We start from the raw sequence: 23,316 nt of genomic DNA, 5'->3' as shown, positions 1-23,316 counted from the left end.
TTCCAGGTCTTTAACCTGTTAAGCGTCACCAACTGCATAAGCCGTTTACAGTTGTTCACTTAGAACTGACACCAACGGCATATGCCGTTTTCAGACTTGAGCTGTTTACATTGATCTGTCAGCCACGACATATTACGTTTCTCGCAAAGAAAAGAGAAGTGATGAAAAAAGGAAACTCTCTGGAAACTCTGTGATCAATCTCATCATCATCATCATGATCCATCGTCGGTTTGTTCCCCACTAGTGGGGGTGGCCAATCTAGCATGAAAAAAGCGTCATAGCAACAATGCAACTGCAAGTGCAGTTTGTTGGTTTGGCAGAGGTACTTGTACGGCCTACATAGCAGGGATGGATCCAGCAAGTAACCTTTGAGGGGGGATTTCAACAAAAACAATTATGTGTAGTTCTACATTATTCCGAATTTGCAAATACACCTTGAATGAAGTTACTCTTCTGTGTTTTAGGGGAAGAACGATCGCTCCCCCTGGATCTGCCATTAGTAGGCCATAGTGTACACTGTTGATCCGTTTTTAGACTAATAATAAACTGTGCCACAACAATGTTTAACGTTTTTATTTATTTATGATTGTTTAACATAAAACAACAATAATTAGTCATTCTGCAAGAAAAAACTGCTATTGTAAGCACACAAACCAGTCTCTGAGCGTTGCAGGGTTGCCAGGTAATCCTGAAGGAATTCAGACAGTATCAGTCTGAAATTCGGACATTTTAGAAAAAAAAACACTTTAAAGTTTTAAATTAAATGATTACTGAAAAATGTTTAGAATTGGCTTGGAGCTTATGATTGATACCCAACATGATTTAAAGTTTGTTTCAATATTTTTATGTTCTAAATTTTGACATTTGTCTACTTTTACAAAAAGGTTTGCTCTCTGGATTATGCTTAACCGTGCAATGCAAATTGTGCTTTGACAGGTAAAATGCTTTAGTTGAAAGCTTTCATTTAATTTGATTGTGAGTGGTAACAGATGGGTGCAAAGCCCATTATAAAGCAATCACTTTATAGCACTTCATCTTCGAGAAAGAATCCTTTTCTACGTAACTTTATTTCTTGGTGAGATTTTGTTTTTTAACTTTTTGCTTATAATTATCGCTTTATTACCTTTATCAATATCATTGACAACTATGTAACCAAGTGGAGCCTATTCAATGGTCAAAAGGACTTGAGTTTGACATTGCTTCAGAGCATGCGGCTGAGTCTCAGCAAAGACACTTAGTGACATGCCAAAATAATGAGAGCAACTGACTCGAAGACTAATATGTCACTTCGCTGCTTCCTGTTGTATTGATCGCAGCGTACAGTTTGTTGTCACAATGGGCGAAAAATAAAATATGATTATTATTATGTATTCATTTGCCGATCTTTTATGAATTAAAGTGACCAACTTACAAGCTCATAGTAGGCATAATATATAAATTTAGTGTTTTATAAGTGTAGCAGTAGCAGACAAAGATTTTCTGCCACGTGAGTGATAAATAACATTTTTGGGAAAGCTCTGTCTATTTTTAGTCGGAATTATAAAACAAAAATATCTCACCAAAACACCTCACAGCAATATCGCCTAACAGCACAGAAACTCAACAGCCGGCAGCCTCAAGCTAAACCAAAGAGCCACTTTAAAAAAACACTCACTGACTTCAACACCATTCGTCATAGCACATGACTAGGGAACTGTGTTCCGAAAGCTAGTGTAATTTGATATTGCCAAAAAGAACCCGCAGCATCAGGCTATAACAGATCATTTGAATCTACACTGTAAAGTTATGAAACAAAGTTTAGCAATTTTGGTGATTGCAAAGAAACTTTTCTACCAAACCTGAAACCTGCACATTCTGCAAGTGTCTGATTTGTAATCTTAACTTAAAGCAAATTGGCTACTTGATATAAAAGGTATCAGCCTACTAAAAGAAATGGTTTATTCATGTGATTGTAAATATTCATATGATCAGTTTCAGAACTATGATGATACAGAAATATTGTCTTATTTTTTGAATAACTGTGTTCAACATTACAGTGATTTTGATGCAGACAAAGTTGTACAAAACAGTACTTAAACACTCGATTCAGCATTCACTGGTGACTTTTTTTATCAGATGGCATTTTGCTGATTTCTTTATGTCAGGCGATGTTTTGCATAATGCGACTCTTCAATCTGAGTCGGTAATAAAAGAAATGCAAATTTATGAATAATTTTTTATTTTGCAGGATTATAGCAATTCCAGTCGCGGTGACAGGCTTTGTTGTTTTGAAAAGGTTTGTCGACAGACAAAGAAGGGAAAATTTGAAAGCTATTCAACAACAGCAAAGAAAAGGAGATTGAAACGCATCATAATGTGGTGTATGAAAGCTTTACGCCGTGTTGATGTTTTGAGAAAGCATTTCTTGAGAACTGGTGCTATAACTTGTCAAGCTCAGTCTGAAAATCCTTTTCAATTCATTAGAAATATGAATTCTTCTAATTGTGTGAATGATGATGTTTTGTTTGAGGAGAAGAATGGAGCAAAGATAATTATTCTCAACAGACCTGAAGCCTTAAATGCATTGAATTTAAGTATGATCAAAAAAATATACCCAAAAATAAAGGTAGGGTTCTAGTTTTCAATTGGATTCAATTACATTATATTTTACATCTAAATTGTTTTGTATGTTTGCAAATATATGTACTGATTGGTTTACTTTGCCACGATCTCTACGATGTGTGGCCTACGCTATGATGCAATCAGACATCTGTAAAGAAGTTCAGCAACAGATACTGCCAGCCTTTCATAAATTCATATCTTATCAGTTCTAGCACACGTCTGATAAGGTTATGTGGTCTTGTTCTTAAACTGGGTCTTGGTATCATTTTGTCCTTTTCAGTAAAATAATTAGTTCCACTCCACTTGCAATATCGCCTTCATCTGTTGTTTCATCACTGTCTTTTTCCTGTTCTGTTTCATGTTCTTGGTTTGTTCTTTTACAATGTCATTTTGAGTCAGTATCACTGCTGTCCTTCTTATCGAATTTTCCTTCTCATCATTGAATTTTTCCAATAAACACACTGTATACTTCATCAAGTTCAAAATATCTAGTTTACATCATTTTTAGTTTAGAAACCTAAAATACATTTGTATATGACATGCTTACGTGCATAAGCATGGAGTGAAACTGTGCAATCGTGTGTAATGTGCTCAGAAAAACTACCGTAACTAAAGATGAAGTATTATAATAGTTTAAAGAAAAAAGTACAAAGTATACCAGTGCAACTTACTGACAGTTTCAGACGAGTAAAGTAAAAACTAAAAATTATAACAAACCGCTTTTTCAATATTACCACTTTCATTTTACATAATATGATGGTTTCAGTGTAACTTGTAAGTGCTAAGATCTGCTCATGTCTATGGTAGAGGAAGTATTTTTATTCATGGCTTGTGGTTGTATCTTGGAGCCCAGTTGAAATACTTGTCCGCTCAGGAATGGGAAGATGATCCGCACACTACCATGATCATTGTGAAGGGAGCAGGAGAAAAGGCGTTTTGTGCTGGTGGAGACATCCGTTCCATTACTGATGCGGCAAGGATGGGAGACTATGCACCAGGTACAGGATCTTCTTGGTTTGACAGAGAAAGAGTGTCTAATTCTTGAATCTTTATGTTCATAGTTAGTTGGAACAATTCATCAAAACATTACAATTAATTGAATACAAACACGTAACAACATCTATTCAAGATATTTCCATCGGCAAACGGTCTCTGTCTCACCACCAACGTGACGCTGTTGATAAAAATGTGCTTAGTGCTCTTCAGCAGTGGTGCCCCAGAACCCTAGGGCAGGGTTTCCCAAACTGTGGTCCGTGGACCATTGGTGATCCGCGACGACTGCACAGGTCCATGGTGACATGACAAGAAATTAAATTTTATTGCCTTTTGCCACGACCTACATGTGTGAGACAGCATTTTCATCTCTTACCAGCATGAAGACAAAATACAGGTCCAGACTTTCCGTGGACCCTGACTTACGAGTTTGCCTTTCACAAATAACTCCGAGAATTGATGATATGCAATAAGAAGCAATCCCATCCGTCCCATTGATGTTGTCAGTCAGAAACACGTAGTGGAGTTCCCTGGGTTTACAGAGTTCTGTAAGGGTTTCTTGTTGTTTAGGGGAATTGAGAATTGCATTGAGCAATGTGGAGCCTCAATTTAAGAAGTTGGAACTGAAGATATTTCCAACGGTTTCTGTCTGTCCACCAATGTGATGCTGTCGATAACTTTTGTTGTATATATTTCAAGATATCTTCATTTGTTCTTTTAGGAGAGGAATTCTTCCGAGCTGAGTACGAGTTAAATTACAGAATCGCGACTTGTTTTGTCCCTTACATCGCCTTCATGGATGGCTTCACAATGGGGGGCGGAGTGGGGCTGTCTGTGCATGGGGAGAACAGGATTTGCACAGAACGAACGCTGTTCTCGATGCCAGAGACTGCAATTGGTTGGTAATTAAGTTTAGTTTACTTAGTGAACACATTTGTGGAGCCTTTGAATTTTTAAGTGTCTTATGTAGCATTCCATATTTTATATCTGTTATTGTATAATATAGTGTATACGTTATATTATATATAGAAAGTATACCAACTTTCCAAAGTCTCACTGGAATTGAATACGACCAGGAAAGTATTCCAATTTCCATTTATTAACCAAACTTTTACAGTTGCAACACTGAAATGTATTTAACAAACAGATTCTTGTAGAAAGACTCTAAGTTCTTGTATTCACATACATTTTTTTTCCGTCTGCAGGTTTTCTTGACACTCTGTTAATATTTTGACTCGTACAGGTTTGTTCCCTGATGTCGGGGGGTCGTATTTCCTCCCCCGGTTAAGCCTGCATCTCGGCCTTTACCTCGCACTGACAGGCTACCGACTGAAGGGCCGGGATGTATACAAGGCCGGTGTGGCTACTCGCATGGTGGACAGCCACGTTCTGCCGCAGTTGGAGAAAGATCTAATCGCAATGGAAAATCCGTCTGCGCAAGACATCACAGACGTATGTATGACATCATTTACGTAATGTATGGCATCACTGACGTATGTGTGACATCACCGACGTAGTGGTCTTAATTAATCAATCAGCATTTTCCTTCCAAATTGACATTTTTTCTTTCTGAATCTGGACACGCAGTCGCACACTTCCTCTTATCATAATTCTATCGGCAGCTTCTCAGGAAGTACCATGAACAGTGCAAGACTGGACGAGATCGTGATTATCTTATCCTCCGGGATCGAGAGCAGGATATCAAGAAGATGTTTCTTGCAGAATCTGTGGAGGAAATATTCAAGGTAAATTTCTCATTGTTCAGCTGTGGGATTCTTTAATTCATTCTTTGCATAGGTTTGCTGCCAATCAATATTAAGGTGTTGCGACCGTGCCATATTTAAAAGTGATTATGTTTGGTATCAAGCACGTTATAACGTTTACGTTTTGTCGCTTCTACTTTTTTAGACCTTTGCTATGTTGGCTTATCTTGATTTTTTGCTGTGATGGTCAGGAATAAAAAACTAAACTGATACGGTATCGGATCAGTGGTTCCCAAAGTGTATCAGCTCACGGCTATCACATTCATGGTTTCAAAACTATCCTCTCTGCCTAGTGTGAACCTGTTTTTTTGGCATGGATTTGCTTGTTAATTGCGCCATGGAATATCAAATAAGTCAGTGATTTGGGGTGCACATTTTTATGCCACTATTGTTGAATTTAAATTCAATTTACTCTCAATAGATGTTAAGGGTTATCCCTGTGGGCTACTATGTGCATTTGTGCACTTATATGTACCACTAATCCACTATTGTGTACCACATATAGCACTCTTGGCGCATATACGTTTTACGTTCTTTTTCATACACCAAGTGTGCACGACAAAATATGTTTTATTTCGCCTCATGATTGAACTCATCTCATTGCAGAGGTTGGAAAGCGATGGTGGCGAATGGGCGATGAAACAATTGAACATCTTGCGTGAAATGTCTCCAACCTCACTGAAGCTCGCTCACCGCCAGCTGATGGCGGGCGAGAGCATGACGTTGGACGAATGTCTGGAGATGGAGTACAGGTAGTGTTTGTCGGAATAATGCAGAAAATGTTTTAAAATTCGAGGCAATGTTATTTTTGCAACGTAGACTATTATATTGGCTTGTCGTAACAGCAACACCTGGAATCAACAACAAAATTTCTTCATGTTGATTAAATTTTAGCAAAATCTAAGATATTGGGTAACATGACCTGGATCGGTTGACATAAAATGACCCAATAATATTATGTAATATATTTTGTGTAAAACGTAACAGAAGATCTATTTATTCAAGATTAAAAAATAAATGCTATTATTACTACAAGTGCTCAATGCCAAGCTAAAAAGCCACGGAATGGCCCGTTTCGGTGAGTCCGATTCGGTGAGTCCGATTCGGTGATTCGAGTGAGTCCGATCCCTTAACGGGGGATTTTTTCAATTTTTTTTTTAAATTATCGGGTACCGTAGCCTAATTATTATTGCCGTTTTAGGGTTAGGAGTTAAGGTTAGGGGTTAGAAGTTGGGAACTCACCGAATCAGACTCACCGAATCGGACTCACCGAATAGTAGCAGACCCAAAAAGCCAAGCAGAGCGAATTGCATTAAGTATAGTTATTACTGTCTAATAACTTCCACAGCCTGTTTCGCCTTACTGGGGATTATCAAAAGGTCATTCAAATAGATTCTATTGAATAAAAACCTTCTGATGGTACCAATTTGGTGAAAAAATTATTGCTTCGCATTGAACAATTTCAGTAGTGTTGATAGTATTGGTAAATATGATTATACTAAATAATTCGTTGTACAGTGCATAATGGTTAAAGCAATGTTGGTATAGTGACGTTTATTTGTGTCAGGATTGGCTGCAATTGTTTGAGAAACAACGACTTTCCTGAAGGAGTGCGCGCTCTACTAGTCGATAAAGACAAAAAACCAAAGTGGCAACCCTCCAAACTTGTTGACGTCACCGATGAAATGCTAGATGGTTACTTTAAGCTGCCACAAGGATTGAAAGAACTTGAACTTTAAGAAGATTTTTCAATAATTGAATCTTCTCTGAATAAGTATTGTCAGCAGGCCGGTTGTGGTGGAAGTTATTGAGGTGCATAGACATATATTCAGTCCACAAGTCGCCTTATGTTGTGAGTGGTAAAGAAAGACCTCATATTGGCATGTACGAGAGCTTTCGACGAGTATTTTTTCCGGACATTTTTTGTCTTTACCGCACCAATTGGCGGCCGCCAACATCGTTACCACATTGTGGATTACCTCATGATTAACAACTCATACTACCAACCTTCATATTTCTACAGTTTGTGATGTTGATAGCAAAGTGACCCACCAGCTACCTTCCGTTGAACTATGCCTGCTTAGATAGCATCCCCTGTTGATCAAAATGACGTCGCTTTGCCGCGTATCCGCTCATGATTGGCTATTTTGTTTTCCCGTCCCTTTAATCTTCATCTTCAAAACCTGGATACAAGCAAAATAAGATCAAACAAAACTGCGAAGTGGTAACTTACCGACTTTTTACTAATGTGATCAGTGAACATATCAACCATGTTGCTTGCAATTGAATACGCATTGTCTGATTTGCAGCCTCAACGAACATGATATTTATGTATTGCCTTAATATAGCGTGATTGTTCTGTGGTGTCGGTATTGCTTGTACTGTGCCAGCTGACTAACGCAAACACATTCTGAAGTGATGGAGTTATTCAACCTGTTTCAGCCGGCTAAAACCGATATATTCACCTTTAATTTATGGATCTGATTTTACCATTATCGTCTACATATTATTGTCCCGTCATTATAACTGCACCACTACATTGCATTGATGTTGTCAAAGTGCAAAGTAAGTCAGTGCTTGGCTGTGCTGGACATTGCCATAATCTCTAAAGAAATAGAAGACTTCTTACCAAACGTCCGAGTCGTCAAGTGGGTTTGTAACATACCCTAACCCTATTCGATCCATCTTGCGTCCACCCGTTTCCGCTGGGAGGATTTATTAAGCCCGGTACCGACTACAATGGGCCTTAACACGCCAATCAATGGACTGGATCGTAATACTGCTAATACTAGTGATCATCGAGGTGGTTATCGTAGTGGGTGCTGTTAGTCTGTGCTACCCAGTCATACCACAGCCTTCAATACGATGGCGACACCCCTGACCACTTTGGTGGCAAGGGATGACCTGAGCACAGTCTTCATTAGCGAGGGATGTTTATTCCAATAACCTAATGCACAAAACTTAAAGTAGAAATGAAAAGTATAGAGTTGTCTTCTAACAGAAACATAACAGAATCCAAAAGTGAGATAGCCACGCCCAGAGGTGGGCAGTAACTAGTTACAAAAGTAACTAGTTACTGGAACTAGTTACTTTTCGAGTAACTGTAACGGTAACTTCGTTACTATTTTCCAAAAGTAACGAAACGCGGTAACTAGTTCCTATTTTAGCACTTTTTCAACAGTTACAGTTACAAGTTACTTTTGTATTGAAATTTCTGTTTCTAATTGCCGTCCATTTCTCTGCACATGTTTGTGTCATGCTTTATGCGTGTTTGCGCGCAATAATGCATTCTTCTCGCAGCTGTATCGGACTCGGAGCAGCACTGCCCATGCGCGACGCTCTTGTTTTGTGATCTTATGGAGCAGGATTGCCATATTGGCGAATTCATCGCCAAAATCCAGAAATCTGGCGATTTTTTAAGACGTTTGGCTTCATATTTATGGTTTGGCGATTTGGCTCTTTTTTAGCGCTTTTTGAGAACTGATTTGGCTAAATTAATTGCTTTTGGTGATTGATCAATATGTGACTTTCTATGCAATGTTTAGCAAAAGTGTTTGGCAACACTTGATAGCTCAGTTCATGCTTGTCGTATAGCTGCCAGAGGTGTACAGGAGCCGTAGTTTTTTGTTTGTTTGTTTATCTTTATCCTGCATTGCGGGAAAGCGGACTTGAGCGCTATGCATCGGTGTACGCCTTCCGACGTACACCTGACCCACGCTGCAGCCGACGGCAATGTCTGTTTCCGGTTGTCTACTTTACTTATGACTTAAATTTGGTACTACCCATTACTCGAAATCGATCACTGGGTAGAGGCAATTATCGTAAAGTTTCTTGCCCAGAGAAACAACAGCAAGTGCGAGTGGCTAGAGTCGAACATGCAGGCTTTCGACTGTGAGCCCAACGCGCTAACCACTCGCCATTGCTGCCGATTAACTGGAGTATTTAGGACCCGAAGTCTTGGTGTTACGTTCACTATTCGCAACCTTATTACATCATTGTTTTCTCGATTCAAAATCGGAAGTCGATGTCTAAGTAACTTGAGTCATAGCAGGGAAAACAAATTATTTCCTTTGTTTCGAGCATTTAAAGAGAATATAGTTTCTGGAGAGAGTTTGCTTTTTTGTACCAAAGACAGGCAAAACACAACAATACCACAGGGTTGAGCATGACAACAATATATTTTACATATTTACAAGTAGTTTAACAGTCAAACGTTTTCGGTTTAACTTAAGCCCTCATCAGGAATCTGAAAATATGTATAAATTACAATAAATTTAAACTTTTTGAAAGTAACTATAACTAACTGACTATAAGCATCAAGAAACACGCAACGATTATAAGCAATAGTGTGGAAAACAGACAGACGGAAAACAAATTACATTAGGAAAAGGCAACTGCGTAACTAGAAAAGAATTTGCACCACAGGGTGCGTGATACATCTAATAAATGTTGAGGAGAATGGATGCGCCTCCCGCAAATAATTGTTTGTTTAAATTTGGTTTACAGCGTTTATGTTGAGATTTATGAGTAACTGAAAGTAACTAGTAACTGTAACTAGTTACATTTTTGAAATCGGTAACTCAGTTACTATTTTTGCCAAGTAACTGTAACTCAGTTACTTTTGAAAGTAACTTTGCCCACCTCTGGCCACGCCGGACTAAGGTTGCTAGAGTACATCACCGAACAAAACAGCAAAACTCGGCCATTCTGCAACAGAAACCAGAATAGGAATTCGATGGTGTATGTTCTTCTTCTTGTGTATGTTCTTTTTGTGTATGTGGATACATACACGGTGAATTCGTGTATGTACCCACATACACGCACTTCAACATAAATTTTTTGTTAAGACAAATGAATCATTGGACCAATCAGAAGTTACTGGAACAGCGTTTCAACCAATCAGGAAGTTACAGGTAGAACAAAGAAAAAACGCAACTGATAGAAAGTAAAATCAGTGAACGTTTTGCCGTAGCCAGTGTGGTCTAGTGCTGGGGTCCATGGACCTCCAAGGCAAAGGGGTGCGCGAATTAGTTTTAGGGGGTCTATGAAGGCTCAATGGAAATCTTAGTGTTTAATTTCAAAAATGGAATAAATTTTTCAAAAAAAAGAAATATTACGTTCAAACAACTATCCTTAGCCACAATTTCATGTTCTTGTTGAAAACAAACAGCAGCATTCTTCACATCAATGAAACTAAATCAAAGGTATTGAAAAACAATCTGCATTCGCTATTTCTTAAATTTAATAAAACATAAATTTTGTTGCCAAATTTTATTGCGTTATGTCCAATTCATGCTGATCAAAAAAGTTTCTCGGACTAGGCCACAAAGGGGGTCCACGCAAACCAATTTTTTTTTTAAAGGGTCCACGTTAAAAAAAAGTTTGAGAACCCCTGGTCTAGTGGGTTAAGGCTGGGAAATACATTTCGATAACTTCGATTCGTTTCCCACCTTTGTCATAATTCTTCTGTAATTACCGAACAAAGTTCAAAGTAGGAGCAATTCTCTGGCTGAATGCTAGACGGGCGACAATTAGACGATAGTCACTTAAACATACGTTCTGATTGGTTGGCGGTGTATCACAGGTCTTATAGGAAATTGTCTTGTTTAAGTGGCTACCGAATTTACGGACTATTGGTAAAAATACCAAATATGGGAATCGGCCGTTCTGTAGCTGAACAAAAGTAGAAATAAACTGAGAGCGCACTGCGTCGGCGCTTCGAGCTCACATCAGAAATGCGAGAAGCCGCCACACGCGACCCAATCGAAGGATCGATAGCTTATGCATACGAGAAGGTGATATGCACAATTCAATTTGTAGGTTGCTATAGCAACAATGAATGTTGTTTGATTATATGGTATTGGTGTTGCATAATATAAGGTAGGGAAACCTGTTGACATTTCAAATTCTCTAAAAGGATCAAGGAGTGTTGCTTGATACAATACACGAAGGAGACGTAATGTAACGCAAAGAAGTCTACGCTATTTTCCACCAAAACGTCAGATTGTCTCGCAAACTATATGGGTTGAAAAGTTGCGGTGTTCTGAAGCCTCTAAAACTGCTCCGTACACCTAAAATAATCCAGGTCTAATACCCTCTTGCAACGCTGCAAAGTGCACGGTGAACATGGTGAATTCGGTCGAATTCTCAGCCTATTAATATCAATCTAAATAATTACTGCATACCAGACTTGTTTCTAAATGCAGTCTACCATAGCTTTCACAGAGCAAAATGTTGCCATGCAAATTTTGGGCGCTTCCGTTATAATTCTCTTCAAAAACTGGAAAAGCTTTATGGAAGGTTGACTTTTATCACTGGCAATATTTACTGTGCAAGGTAAGAGAAAACTTTGGGATGTGATGTAGCATTTGGTTGAGCCCAATAGCTGGGTGACAAATGCAGTAGGCTTATAGAAGAACTACGCTCCAACATGTATACAAAAAAACAAAATAACTCTGCTATACAAACATATATTAAGAGTTCAACCAACACACACGTGGGCGCAGTACCGACTAGGAAAAAAACCGACATACAATAAATCAAACTAAACCGCTTGCTATTCGTCATAGTTAAGCAGGCGAGGTAATGAAGCAGAGGAAAATCGTGGTTTGCTTCTAAGCAATTTGCTAAGTCAGGCTTATTTGCAAGAATTAGTTGAAATTTTTAATGCAGGCGACTCTAGGTTTCAAACGAAAGGTTAAAGAAAGAAAAGCTTTCAGACAAAGGATATCTTTCAGAAACAATTGTATTTTCAAAGCAGTTTAGCCTCGCAAAACCGAAGCATATTTTTATTTATCTGGTGATGTAGTAATCCAAAAACTGCCAAAGTTTTCAAATTCATTACGGTATTTCCATAAAATGACGCCTCTTTAAAGTAGGCAATCAAATAGTCAGGTTGATAATTGAGGGCTAGACTACTTCTTTAATAACACAGGCCAACAACAAAATTTCGGCACAAAGAGTGTGTAAGACTTATTATTTTAGAATATTTCTAAGCACCTGGTTCCGAAAAATGATATTATTATAAAATGATACTAGGCCTATTTACTCCGAAAATGCATTTAGTTATTTCGAATTGGCTTTAGTTTTCACAATATTCGACAATAAAGGTATTTTGGAAATCGTTTTCCCAAATCTTTTGACAAATCACATTTTTATAGGCCTAATTAATAAAGTTAATTCACTTATAATAAAATATAATAAACTCATTTCATAATATCAATCATAAAAAATAACGCTTTAAACAAAACTGTTAGAAGCATGCGTTGGTTTATTTCTAAGGCAACTTTATTACGCAGGTGCAGTAGCATTGACAGGGGCGGTGCAGAAGGTACTTTTGGAATCGGTTCCGAGAGAATTTTAGAGGCCTGAAACCTTTCTGAGGTCACAGAAGCTTCGAGAAACCACCGCGTAATGTTTGGACATAATGTGGTTCGCTTACATGTGACTTGATTTGCTCAATGGTTACGCGCCCGGCCCAAGATCACGCGGCGCTGGTTCGACTCTCGGGGTGTGCGCTTGAGAAACGCATTCAGGACTGCTCTTCATTCAGCAGCACCTAGTGAATGGAATAATTCCCTGGCAACAACACTTCAACAATCGGAAAATTTCACTCTGCCAATCTCGGTAACCGGCCTTGTGTCAAGAGCCTTTGCAACTGCAAATATGCGAAACTACCAGAAATAACCTACCAAGGCTTTGTCAGTCCGAAGATAAAGATTCAAAACCAAACCAACCAAACCAAAAACTTTTTATGTTCCACAAAAAAGCAACAAAATAATGCAATATTCCGAAGTAGGCTAAACACTGCTCAGGCAAATAGCTTCATTAATTAAAGAAGTACATCATTGAAAACCTTCTAAGATGGCTTCAATTCAAAGCAAACTTTCTAACCAAATTTAGTTTTAATTTATGAATTTTGTTACCGGTGCATGCAAAACGATTATGGTTACATTTACATACAAAATCTGCATCGATAAATAAAACATCATTAACTAAAAAATTGACCACAACAAGATTATATTTGTCAAAAATTTCTGGCGGCAAGCCCCCTATACCCCCTATCCAACTTTACCATTTCGGAAATTAAGTTTTGCATTGTCTATTTATATTATAAATTTTGCTTTACAGTATTAAAAGTCCGGTTCTTTCCCAACTTCTTCTCAAGTCCGCTACTGCATTGTCGGCCTATTTACTATTTTTTTGAACCACTGAAGATAGGGGCCAGTTATTGGATTTCGCATGAAAGGATGCAAGATGGTGCTTACACGGCCCTGATTACAACTGTTCCAACTCCTTACCCCAGCGTCCTTTCCGTTTTCAGTGTAATTGTTTTTTGTTATTTTATTGTTTGTTTTGCACATGCCAACACAACGCAAACTTCAGCCATTTTTTATGTAGTTTCTATGTTAGTTTTTACAGAATAAGTGAACGTTTACCACCATTGGGGTTTGAGGCAGTTTACACCCCAGGAAATGTTGACAACTTTAATCTTGTTTTGATGCTGACCAAGTGACCCCTCTGGATCCGCTAAAGAAAGCCTATGGCCTAGTTCACCAAATATTACTTACGGTATACTCATTGTCACGATGTCTTTCTATCTCTTACCTGAAAAGAGACTTGGAAAGGATTAATGACGTAGTTTAATGGGATATCACCGAAAAGCAGTCAATTAAATGATCGGATAATTCCACTAGTGAAACAATAATGAAAATTCTTGAAGGACTTTAACAAATGGTTCAGCACTTCCAGCAAATAATCAAAGTAACAGTAAACAGCAATAGATTCCAACACTTGCGACTATTAATCGACTTTATCGTAATCCACTTACAGCTTCTCATGCGATTCTAATTTCAATCACAAATTATAATAGCACCAACTTTCATTTATTCGTATTCAATAACTTCGACTCTCGATGAACAATAATATTCTTTGCATCTATTACCAACTACTACGTATACAACAATCTGCAAATCCTGCCACCACTGTATTTATAGCAGGTTTGGTGGTCGAGTAACTTCGAGAAGGTATGTTAATGTTACATCATAACAAACAACATCTGGCAATTGTGAGAAGCAAAAAAATATTCCAAGCTTGCACCACGTATACAGAATGTTCTGGAAATACGTTACATAATAAGATTTCGCAATCAAAGATGTATTGCTAAACATCCTTATGACGTCAAAACAAACAACACCTGGTAATTGTGAGAAATCAAAAGAATATTCCAGGCTTGCAGGTTTACAGCATGTGCTGGAAATAGGTTACATATGAAGATTTCGCAATCAGAGGTTACTACAAGACAGTATCAGATAATAACACATCGCTCAAGAATTCCACAATAAAACAGCACGTTCGGTCAAGATGCAAAGCAGCCCGTCGAGAGGCCTTGCACAATGCACATTAATTGTGACACTCATTAAGTCATAGTGAAAAAGCTTTTGTTTGTTGTATTCGGGGCTTTCCTGTTTCAAGCATGGACTATAGAAATAACAATTGTTCAGAAATCTTCCCCTTTTTAAATGGTAAGGTAATAATAGAAACAAAACAGCTACGTCTAGGCATGGCCACCTGGAGATGTGGCCTGATTTGTCACATTTTGCAGATTTTGATTACAGCTACTGCTCGTGCTTGACTGACATTTTTTGAGATGTTTTTACTTTTTGCGGTGTCCTAATGACATAAAACTTTTTTGTTACCTTGGGGAAGCAGTAGCAAATGAGAAAAAGTAAGTTAAAAAACGCAAAATCAGACTGTTATTGAAAATTAACAGTCTGACTAAAATCTTCGAAATCAAATTTTCTTTGTTGTTCAACATGTAAGGATGTTAAAACCTATTGTGTCATCTGGGGAAAAGAATAAAGAAAGCGTAAAAATCTAATTTTTAGAAAAATTTATTTAAACGTTCGCCCAAAGTTAGAAAAACCTGGAAATTTCTGCAAAATGTGACAAATCAGGCCATATCTTTAGGTGGCCATGGTCTAGGTTATAATTTTATAGAATTAATTATTTTTTGCTAAGATCCCAGCATGGAGTAATAAAATCGGTTCGCTATTTGTTCGATACTCTGTTGTTTTATTGCAAAGACTTGTTGGAAGTGACAGGTCTAGGTTGTTGAATAACTTAATATATTCAACTTGACGTTCATTAAAGGAATGATTCTAAGGTGACGTTATCTACACAGCTAGAATTGCTTGTCTGCGTCCTGCAATATCAAAATACCTTTTTTGCAAAACAAAAGTTAACCCTTTACACTAAGAAATGTTTTCACATTTTAGATACGAAAGAAATCGGTGAACCTATTGAGCTTGAGATTTAAATTTTTTTATTGTTTTATTGCTTATTATGAGTTGCGATGCTCTTTACATCAAACTTGTTTATTAATACATGCAGAAGCCTACAGGGGGTGCTTTATATAAACGTTGACAGGGGGTGCAACTGCAGGGGCAGAGGGTACTTTTGCACCCAGACCAGAGATAATTCTAGGGGCCCGGAGCCTTTTCAAGGGGCTCAGGAAATTGAAGAAACCACCGCGTACTCTTTTAATATTGTGCGGTTTTTCAAAAATATCTTGATTTGGGGCCCAAGCATTTCATTGGCACCGGGCCCGAAATATCCTCTCAACGGCCCTGGATACGTGCGCTTAAATAATGTCGACGTTGCGGTTGCTAGAAGATCAATGCCACCAAAAAGCCAATACAATTTTTGTTTATTGATGCACCAGTGGTGTAGCCTACGGTCGTTTGGTCGACAGACATTTGGTCGACAGGACGTTTGGTCGACAAGACACTTGGTCGACAGGACGTTAGGTCGACAGAACGATTCATTTTAGGATTAGGGTTAAGGTTAGAGTTAGGATTAGGTTAGGGTTAAGGTTAGTTAACTGGTCACAGCGGTAAACCATAATCTCTTCGTGGGAAAATTGTAACATAAAGTTCCCGGATCCGTTTGTCTGCATATAGTGACCGAAAAAGAAACACTTCTTGAAACGTCTATTCTTAAAGTGTATTCCTGTAAAATTAGCCCGCGGCTATCGAAATGGAGATGCAATGCCTACACCTCAAAACTGTCACTACGATACAGATTACTTGGATAAAAGACGGAGAATTTGTCCAGTTAGCAAGCACCAAATAAACCAGTTAAATGTGCGACCGACTTCCAACAAACAACTTCGAGAATGAATCAGAAAAATTTGTGATAACTCAAAGGCACAATGTTTAAACCGGTTTCAACAGGTTTGACACGAGTCTTACGGACGATGGTGCAATTTTGGCTCATGTTTTAGGAATTTCCATGACGTAATATTCAGTAGACCCGAACGGTTTCTACATGACGTTTGACCAGGCGAACAACCGTCTGGAACATAGCGGCCCCTAGTTATGACAGTCTGACATGGCATAACTAAAAAAGAATTGACGACAATTGTGAGCCAATGAATAAAACACATGATACACAAATTGTTTGAATCACTCACGTTTAAGTTAATACGCAAATACAAAGGGCATGCAAAGTATGAACAGCAATAAGAACACGACGATACATGAAATTGGTACCATAGGTATTAGGTACACGCAAAAAATGATGCTATATACAATGATTGCGATAATAACCGACTGTTCTGGGCTCAGACAAGGGTCGGCCACCGCAGACAAAACCAGGCTCAAACCCTAACACTTAGGTGTTCTTTACGGGGGCGAGGCACGAAATATCCCTCAACACATAGTCTACTTTCACTTTCCCCGTACTCTCATCATAGTTGCAGACGGCAACTTTAGCTCTACGAACCACAGGCTTCCCTTTCCTAATTTGTGGAACTACCTCATGCACCCTCCCAAGTTGATACTTCCCACGTTTACCAATGTCCTGGAGAGAACCTACCACTACAAGTTGACCAGGCTCCAAATTCTCGGCCATTTTTAGCCATTTTTTCCGGCCCTGAAGACCTGGCAAGTAAAAATCGATCCATTTACTCCAAAACTGATGAGAAAGTGACAAATTGAACCGATAATCCCTTCTTAATTGGTCACGATCATGTGGTTGCCCAACAGCACAGTATGGGTCTAAGTATGGGGTCAAAAGTGAGGCAGGGGTGATGACAGTAAAATCCCTAGGGTCGTCACTCAAAGGTACCAAAGGGCGTTCGTTCACGATCCGAACGGCACTGCCAGAGTTTGCAAAATACCATCTCGGTAACAAAAAATCCTTAAGCAGGTCCAAAGAGCGAAGCCACGACTCCCACTCTTTAACAAAGCTATCAGGGACCTCGGTGTCCCAATCAAACTTGTCTATCGCCAATTGCTGAAGTATAAGGCGTGCTTTTAGAAAAAATGGCGCTCCAAAGCCTAGCGGATCAAAATTTTGTCCAAGCTGACTGAGCATACTTCGGCGCGTGTGTTTAGCTAAGGGCTTTAAGGAACATGCGATACGCATCTCGTCAGACTCGGTTTGCCACACACAACCCAATGTATTCGCTGATGGCAAAGTCATATTTTCAGTCTGAAAGTCAATGTCACGAATCAAAGGTGAAAGCATCTCATTATCCAAATTTGACAAGACAATCATAGCCTCCTTGTTAGCACTCCACTTACCAAGTTTAAACCCACGGCTATCAAACAAAGCAATTGATTCATGAGTGATTTGCTGAGCTTCCTCTAAGCTATCAGCCGAAAATATAAAATCATCCATGTACATATTATTTGCAATATTGCAGAGAGTCAATTCACCAGCACTGCTGGGATTCTGCTCGATCATTTTCTTTATAGCCAAGCAAGCGATATACGGGCTACTCTTTATTCCCCAAGGGTGTACACAAAAACGAAATGGTACCATCCTACCATTTTCAAGGTCATCATCTTCAAACCACAATATACGAAACAAATCCCTTTGCGACTCAGGTAACTTTATTTGAAAGAAGCATTTAGTCACATCAGCCATGAGACCAAATCTACCAAGCCGAAATCTAGCCAAGACATCTACCAGAGGGTTTAACAAGTCAGGACCCGAAAACATTACATCATTAACACAAGTTCCTCGGAATTCAGACTTGCCATCGTAAACAATGCGCTTTTTTAATTGTGACGTAACAAAGTACGGTAAATACCATTCAAATCCCTTGACATTTCCTGCTTCACCAGTACGCTCAATATAGCCATTTGATTTAAGATCTTTCATGGTGTCAGTAAGGAAATCACGAAGTTCAGGTTGTTTTAAAGCTTTCTTCCTTAAAGCAGCAACTCTATCTGACGCCAACACAAAATTGTTAGGTAGATCAATGTCTTCCTTCAACGGAACAGGTATCTCAAATCGACCATCTTTCAACTCAATATTCGGTTCAACAAGTTCTCTAGCCAACTTATCATTGCGAGACAATTCACAGGTTTCATTTTGCAACGTCAAATCCTGAATGACTTTATTCAGGTCTGCTATTTCCATATCACGAGACTCAATTTTACGCTGAAAGCCAGAGATTACATCCGACTCTGAAGACGTCTGCACTCTGCACACTTTAGCAACGCTTTCCTCTAAGGGTGACTTACCACCACAAGCCAACCAACCGAGAGGAGTGAGTAAAGCATGCGGTTCACTACGATTTTCACCAACACGTTCTTCTTTTGCCCACATCAAATAAGCGTTGTCGTTGCCAATCAGTACATCTACAGTACTTACAATCATTCAAATAAAACATATTCACGTCATGAAAATGACGGAAACCATTTAAATCTTGTTTATGCGGTAAAGTTTTAACATCATCAGCCCAAGCTGGGTTAACCACCGAAGTTATATCACAAAACAGTTCATCTGTCTCTAACGACTGGATGTTGAGTTTGACAAGGTCAGCACAAGTAGCTTTCTGACCAGCCAGGGTATCCATTTTAAACGACGCTTTATCGTACGGTTTAAGATCAAGTTCACACACCAAGTCACTCGAAACAAACGTCAACTGCGAACCAGGATCATGCTGACAATACACCAACTTCGATTTGCCAGTCATTGGATTCAAAACACGAGCAGCAGTAACGCGGTTAAAGGCTGCTTTAACATTTCCAATCTTAACATTACGCACAGGAACTCTGGCACGAGCATCATCTTTCCCAACAGAATCCAGAGAATCATGTGACGTCACATAAAAATCATGCAGAAGAAAATAGTGTTTCCTATCGTTGTTAGGCCCACACTTACGACAGTTATTTGCATGAACGCAATCCCTAACCATATGCTGGCGCAAACAATTCAAGCATTTGCCAGCGTTCACAATGACATCTTTCCGATCTTTAGGTGTCAAGCGCAAAAATTCTTTACAATTAGACAAAAAATGATATTCAACTTGACCACGTGACGAACAACAAATGCATGCCGGTAGGTTTTTACGTCTGGCTTCACCACCGCGCGGTGCGCCAACAACAGTCGAGTACTGCGAACTCCCTGACATCACATCACTTTTTAAAATGCTGCGACTCACCAGAATCGCCCATTAGCATAATGCTAAAATCAGTCGACTTACGCGTTTCCTCCCGTACTACAAATTCAAACAAACTCTGAAAAGTAGGCTCATTAGTGCCACCATACTGATCACCTAAAAAGTCAAGATAACGCTGCTTAGCGTCAAACGGGAGTCGCTTAGCCAAATCCAAAACAAAACGTCCTTCCAATTTGTCACGCTGACCATAAGCTTGAGCGTAAAGCAAACACTGCGATAATTCATCTTTAAACTCTTTCAGATCACTGGAAGAGGTCGAAGTCAATTTGCTACCATAGCGATACTTTCTAATTTCCGGTTCTGCAAAAAGACCTCCACGAACCCCAAAACGCTGGGACAAGCGAGCTAACGACATTTCTATCCTGTCTTCCTCTGACAAGCCAGGGGTGTCAGAAACCAAATTAGCAATCGTTTGCGCAGCTGTTCTAACACAAGCTGCTTGTAACAAAGTCAAACAAGTCCCCTTAAAGGGCGAAGCTGCCATTAAGGCCGTAACACGATTTTTAAAGAAGATAAATGGCATATTATTACCATCGTAACCAATCAAGGCCGCCTTATCGAAAAACGTCCTACTATTTTGGTATTCAAAAAAGCAATCCTGCTGTTGAGAACTCGATTTAGCGGGAGAAGACAAGCTATATCCCTTAAGGGGCTGAGTGGGCTCAGTCACGTGCACAGCCCGATCACGATCCTCACACACGTTAAAATCAGGAGACGCGATACGCCTCTCACAACCACCCAAATTACGTGTAGCTGGGCGATCAAAACCTAGCGGCGCAGAAAACTGTGAAAGGGGCAAAGCATTACTACTAATGGCGGCCCCGTGACCTGTACGCTCTGGGGGAGGAGTTCGGTTGTAATTCGCAGACCTTGGCTCTACAGCATTCGGAAGACCCTTAGCCGCGGCCCCGAGACCTCCTGAAACAGCTGGAAAACGTGTGGATTGCCCTGGTCCACTCACAGGTTGAACGGGCGTTTGGAAAAGGTTATGTAAATTAAACTGCGATTGATGTTCATTTCTGGAATGCCTAGAAGAGCCCTTCTTAGAGCTACGCCGAGAGCCCACCTCTGATCGATATTCAGCTAAAACTACCTCTTTACGTTGTTCAGCCCTCAACTGAGCGTCTTTGAGTGCGAACTCAGCAGCTCTCGCTTCGGCTCTCGCGGCGGCCTCAGCTGCTCTCGCTTCGGCCTCAGCTCTCGCGGCAGCCTCAGCTCGAATGGCCTCAGCTCTCGCGGCAGCCTCAGCAGCTCTCGCTTCGGCCTCAGCTTGTATCTGGAGCTCCTCTCGTCTTAGCTGCAGGTTAATTTGTGCCACTATCCGAGACGAAGTCATAGACATCCTAGTGCTTACATTTGAGGCGCTATCCTCAGGATGTATGTCAGCATCCAACATATCTGAGAACTCACTTTCTTTTTGTTCAAAGTTATTTTTTAACGAGTTAAATTCGAGGTCTACCCTATCACGAAGTTCTGCCAAGATCGCAGAGTTAAAGATTTTAGTCAAAAGAGCATGGAAATGCCGTAATTCCTCTTCTAAAGTAGATAACTTAGATCTAAAAATTAACAGTTCCTGCTTATCACTCAAAGAACCTAGGGCTACAGAAAGTTTCCCAATTTGAGTCAAAATATCCCGTCTAAGATGCCGGGCCTCTCGAACTGACTTAGCCTCATCGTTAATGGGTCCCTCCCCAGAATGGCCTGCCCGACCGCAAAGAACATCATCAGGCTTAAACTCAGTCGAGTCTACGGCGGTCGAGTCCTTGTCGCCACCGAGTGTAGACATATTAAATGTTGGGGCTAAATTAACAATTAAAAAAATTAAGTTACACAAACACACAAAATTATTAGGCTACAGTAGTTATAAAAAACTTAACTGCAAAGACCGTAAAAATACAAAAAAGAATTTAAATGCACGATACCGTAGCTGTACGAGTATGAAGTCATAAAGTCCACAAAACTTGCTTGGATTCTTCCACTTGAATCTACAAGCACAGATGGATTGTCTTTTAATCTTTTTTGCCAATGAATGTCAAAGTTATTTTTCTTCTGTACCAAACTGAGAAGAAATGTCTTTACTTTTCTTTGCTTCTGTAAGAGTGTAGACTACCAACCAACAAATCTTCTTTTATTATTTCTTGTACTTCTAATTAGTTCTTCTGCACTAGCTGACAACAAACACGTCGTTTATTTTTATGCCTTCAAGTGCTTCTTGGCCTACCAGCTAACAATAATCGTCGTTTATTTTTCTTGCTTTAATTTCTTCTTGACCTACCAACTGACAAAAATCGTCTTTTATTTTTTTTTGCTTTAATTTCTTCTTGACCTACCAACTGACAAGAACTCGTCTTTTATTTTTTATGTGCTTCTAGTGCTTCTTGGCCTACCAGCTAACAAGAACTCGTCTTTTATTTTTTATGGTCACAGCGGTAAACCATAATCTCTTCGTGGGAAAATTGTAACATAAAGTTCCCGGATCCGTTTGTCTGCATATAGTGACCGAAAAAGAAACACTTCTTGAAACGTCTATTCTTAAAGTGTATTCCTGTAAAATTAGCCCGCGGCTATCGAAATGGAGATGCAATGCCTACACCTCAAAACTGTCACTACGATACAGATTACTTGGATAAAAGACGGAGAATTTGTCCAGTTAGCAAGCACCAAATAAACCAGTTAAATGTGCGACCGACTTCCAACAAACAACTTCGAGAATGAATCAGAAAAATTTGTGATAACTCAAAGGCACAATGTTTAAACCGGTTTCAACAGGTTTGACACGAGTCTTACGGACGATGGTGCAATTTTGGCTCATGTTTTAGGAATTTCCATGACGTAATATTCAGTAGACCCGAACGGTTTCTACATAACGTTTGACCAGGCGAACAACCGTCTGGAACATCAACTAACCTTAACCCTAAAATGAATCGTTCTGTCGACCTATAGTTCTGTCGACCTAACGTCCTGTCGACCAAATGTCTGTCGACCAAACGTCCTGTAGACAAAATGACCGGGTACCGCACCAGTATTGCCATGACAACAGAGCTCTTTCTTAGTCTCAAATTTGATATTTAAATGACATTGTAAACTTCCAGTGATGAAAGCGATTGCAAAAGCTGGTGTTATTTGCACTTTAGGGTGTAAAAATACTGCCATTGATTTAAGTGTTGAATTTTTTGTTCAATTCCTGTTCCTTCGAGACCTTGACAAAACTATCGATACCTTTGTTTGTTCAAGAACCACAATGCTAACATGTTTCGATTATGTATAAAAATCAGATCTGGGCTACTCAACCGTTCACATGAAACTGTCCAAAAAATGTTTGCAGTTAAGAGCACGACGAGAAGTGTTGATAAAAAAGATAAATTTTTACAAGAGTAGATATGGATAGGATATGCTAGACAGGATATTGCAAATGTGTAACTTCCGAAGTCTTGTTCAATAGAGTTAAGGCTAGCATTCAACTTTTGCTTTAATTTTATCATA

The 23,316-nt window shown here is 39.3% G+C and overlaps 1 protein-coding gene across 1 annotated transcript; it reads left to right on the top strand.

Moving 5' to 3' along the window:
• Nucleotides 1-935: 935 nt before the first annotated feature.
• LOC145774364 (3-hydroxyisobutyryl-CoA hydrolase, mitochondrial-like) lies at nucleotides 936-7,894 on the top strand. The gene is made up of 8 exons (XM_082585599.1): nucleotides 936-1,075; nucleotides 2,228-2,605; nucleotides 3,476-3,599; nucleotides 4,316-4,492; nucleotides 4,838-5,046; nucleotides 5,217-5,339; nucleotides 5,964-6,109; nucleotides 6,925-7,894. Exons 2-8 carry the CDS (start codon nucleotides 2,354-2,356, stop codon nucleotides 7,094-7,096), a joined length of 1,203 nt encoding a protein of 400 aa, XP_082441725.1. The 5' UTR covers nucleotides 936-1,075; nucleotides 2,228-2,353; the 3' UTR covers nucleotides 7,097-7,894.
• Nucleotides 7,895-23,316: the final 15,422 nt, after the last annotated feature.

Source organism: Aplidium turbinatum, chromosome 1 (genome assembly GCF_918807975.1).
Source record: "Aplidium turbinatum chromosome 1, kaAplTurb1.1, whole genome shotgun sequence".
Taxonomy (NCBI): Eukaryota; Metazoa; Chordata; class Ascidiacea; order Aplousobranchia; family Polyclinidae; genus Aplidium; species Aplidium turbinatum.
The sequence above is the reverse complement of the archived record's forward strand: the minus strand, read 5'-3'. Positions and strand labels throughout refer to the sequence as shown.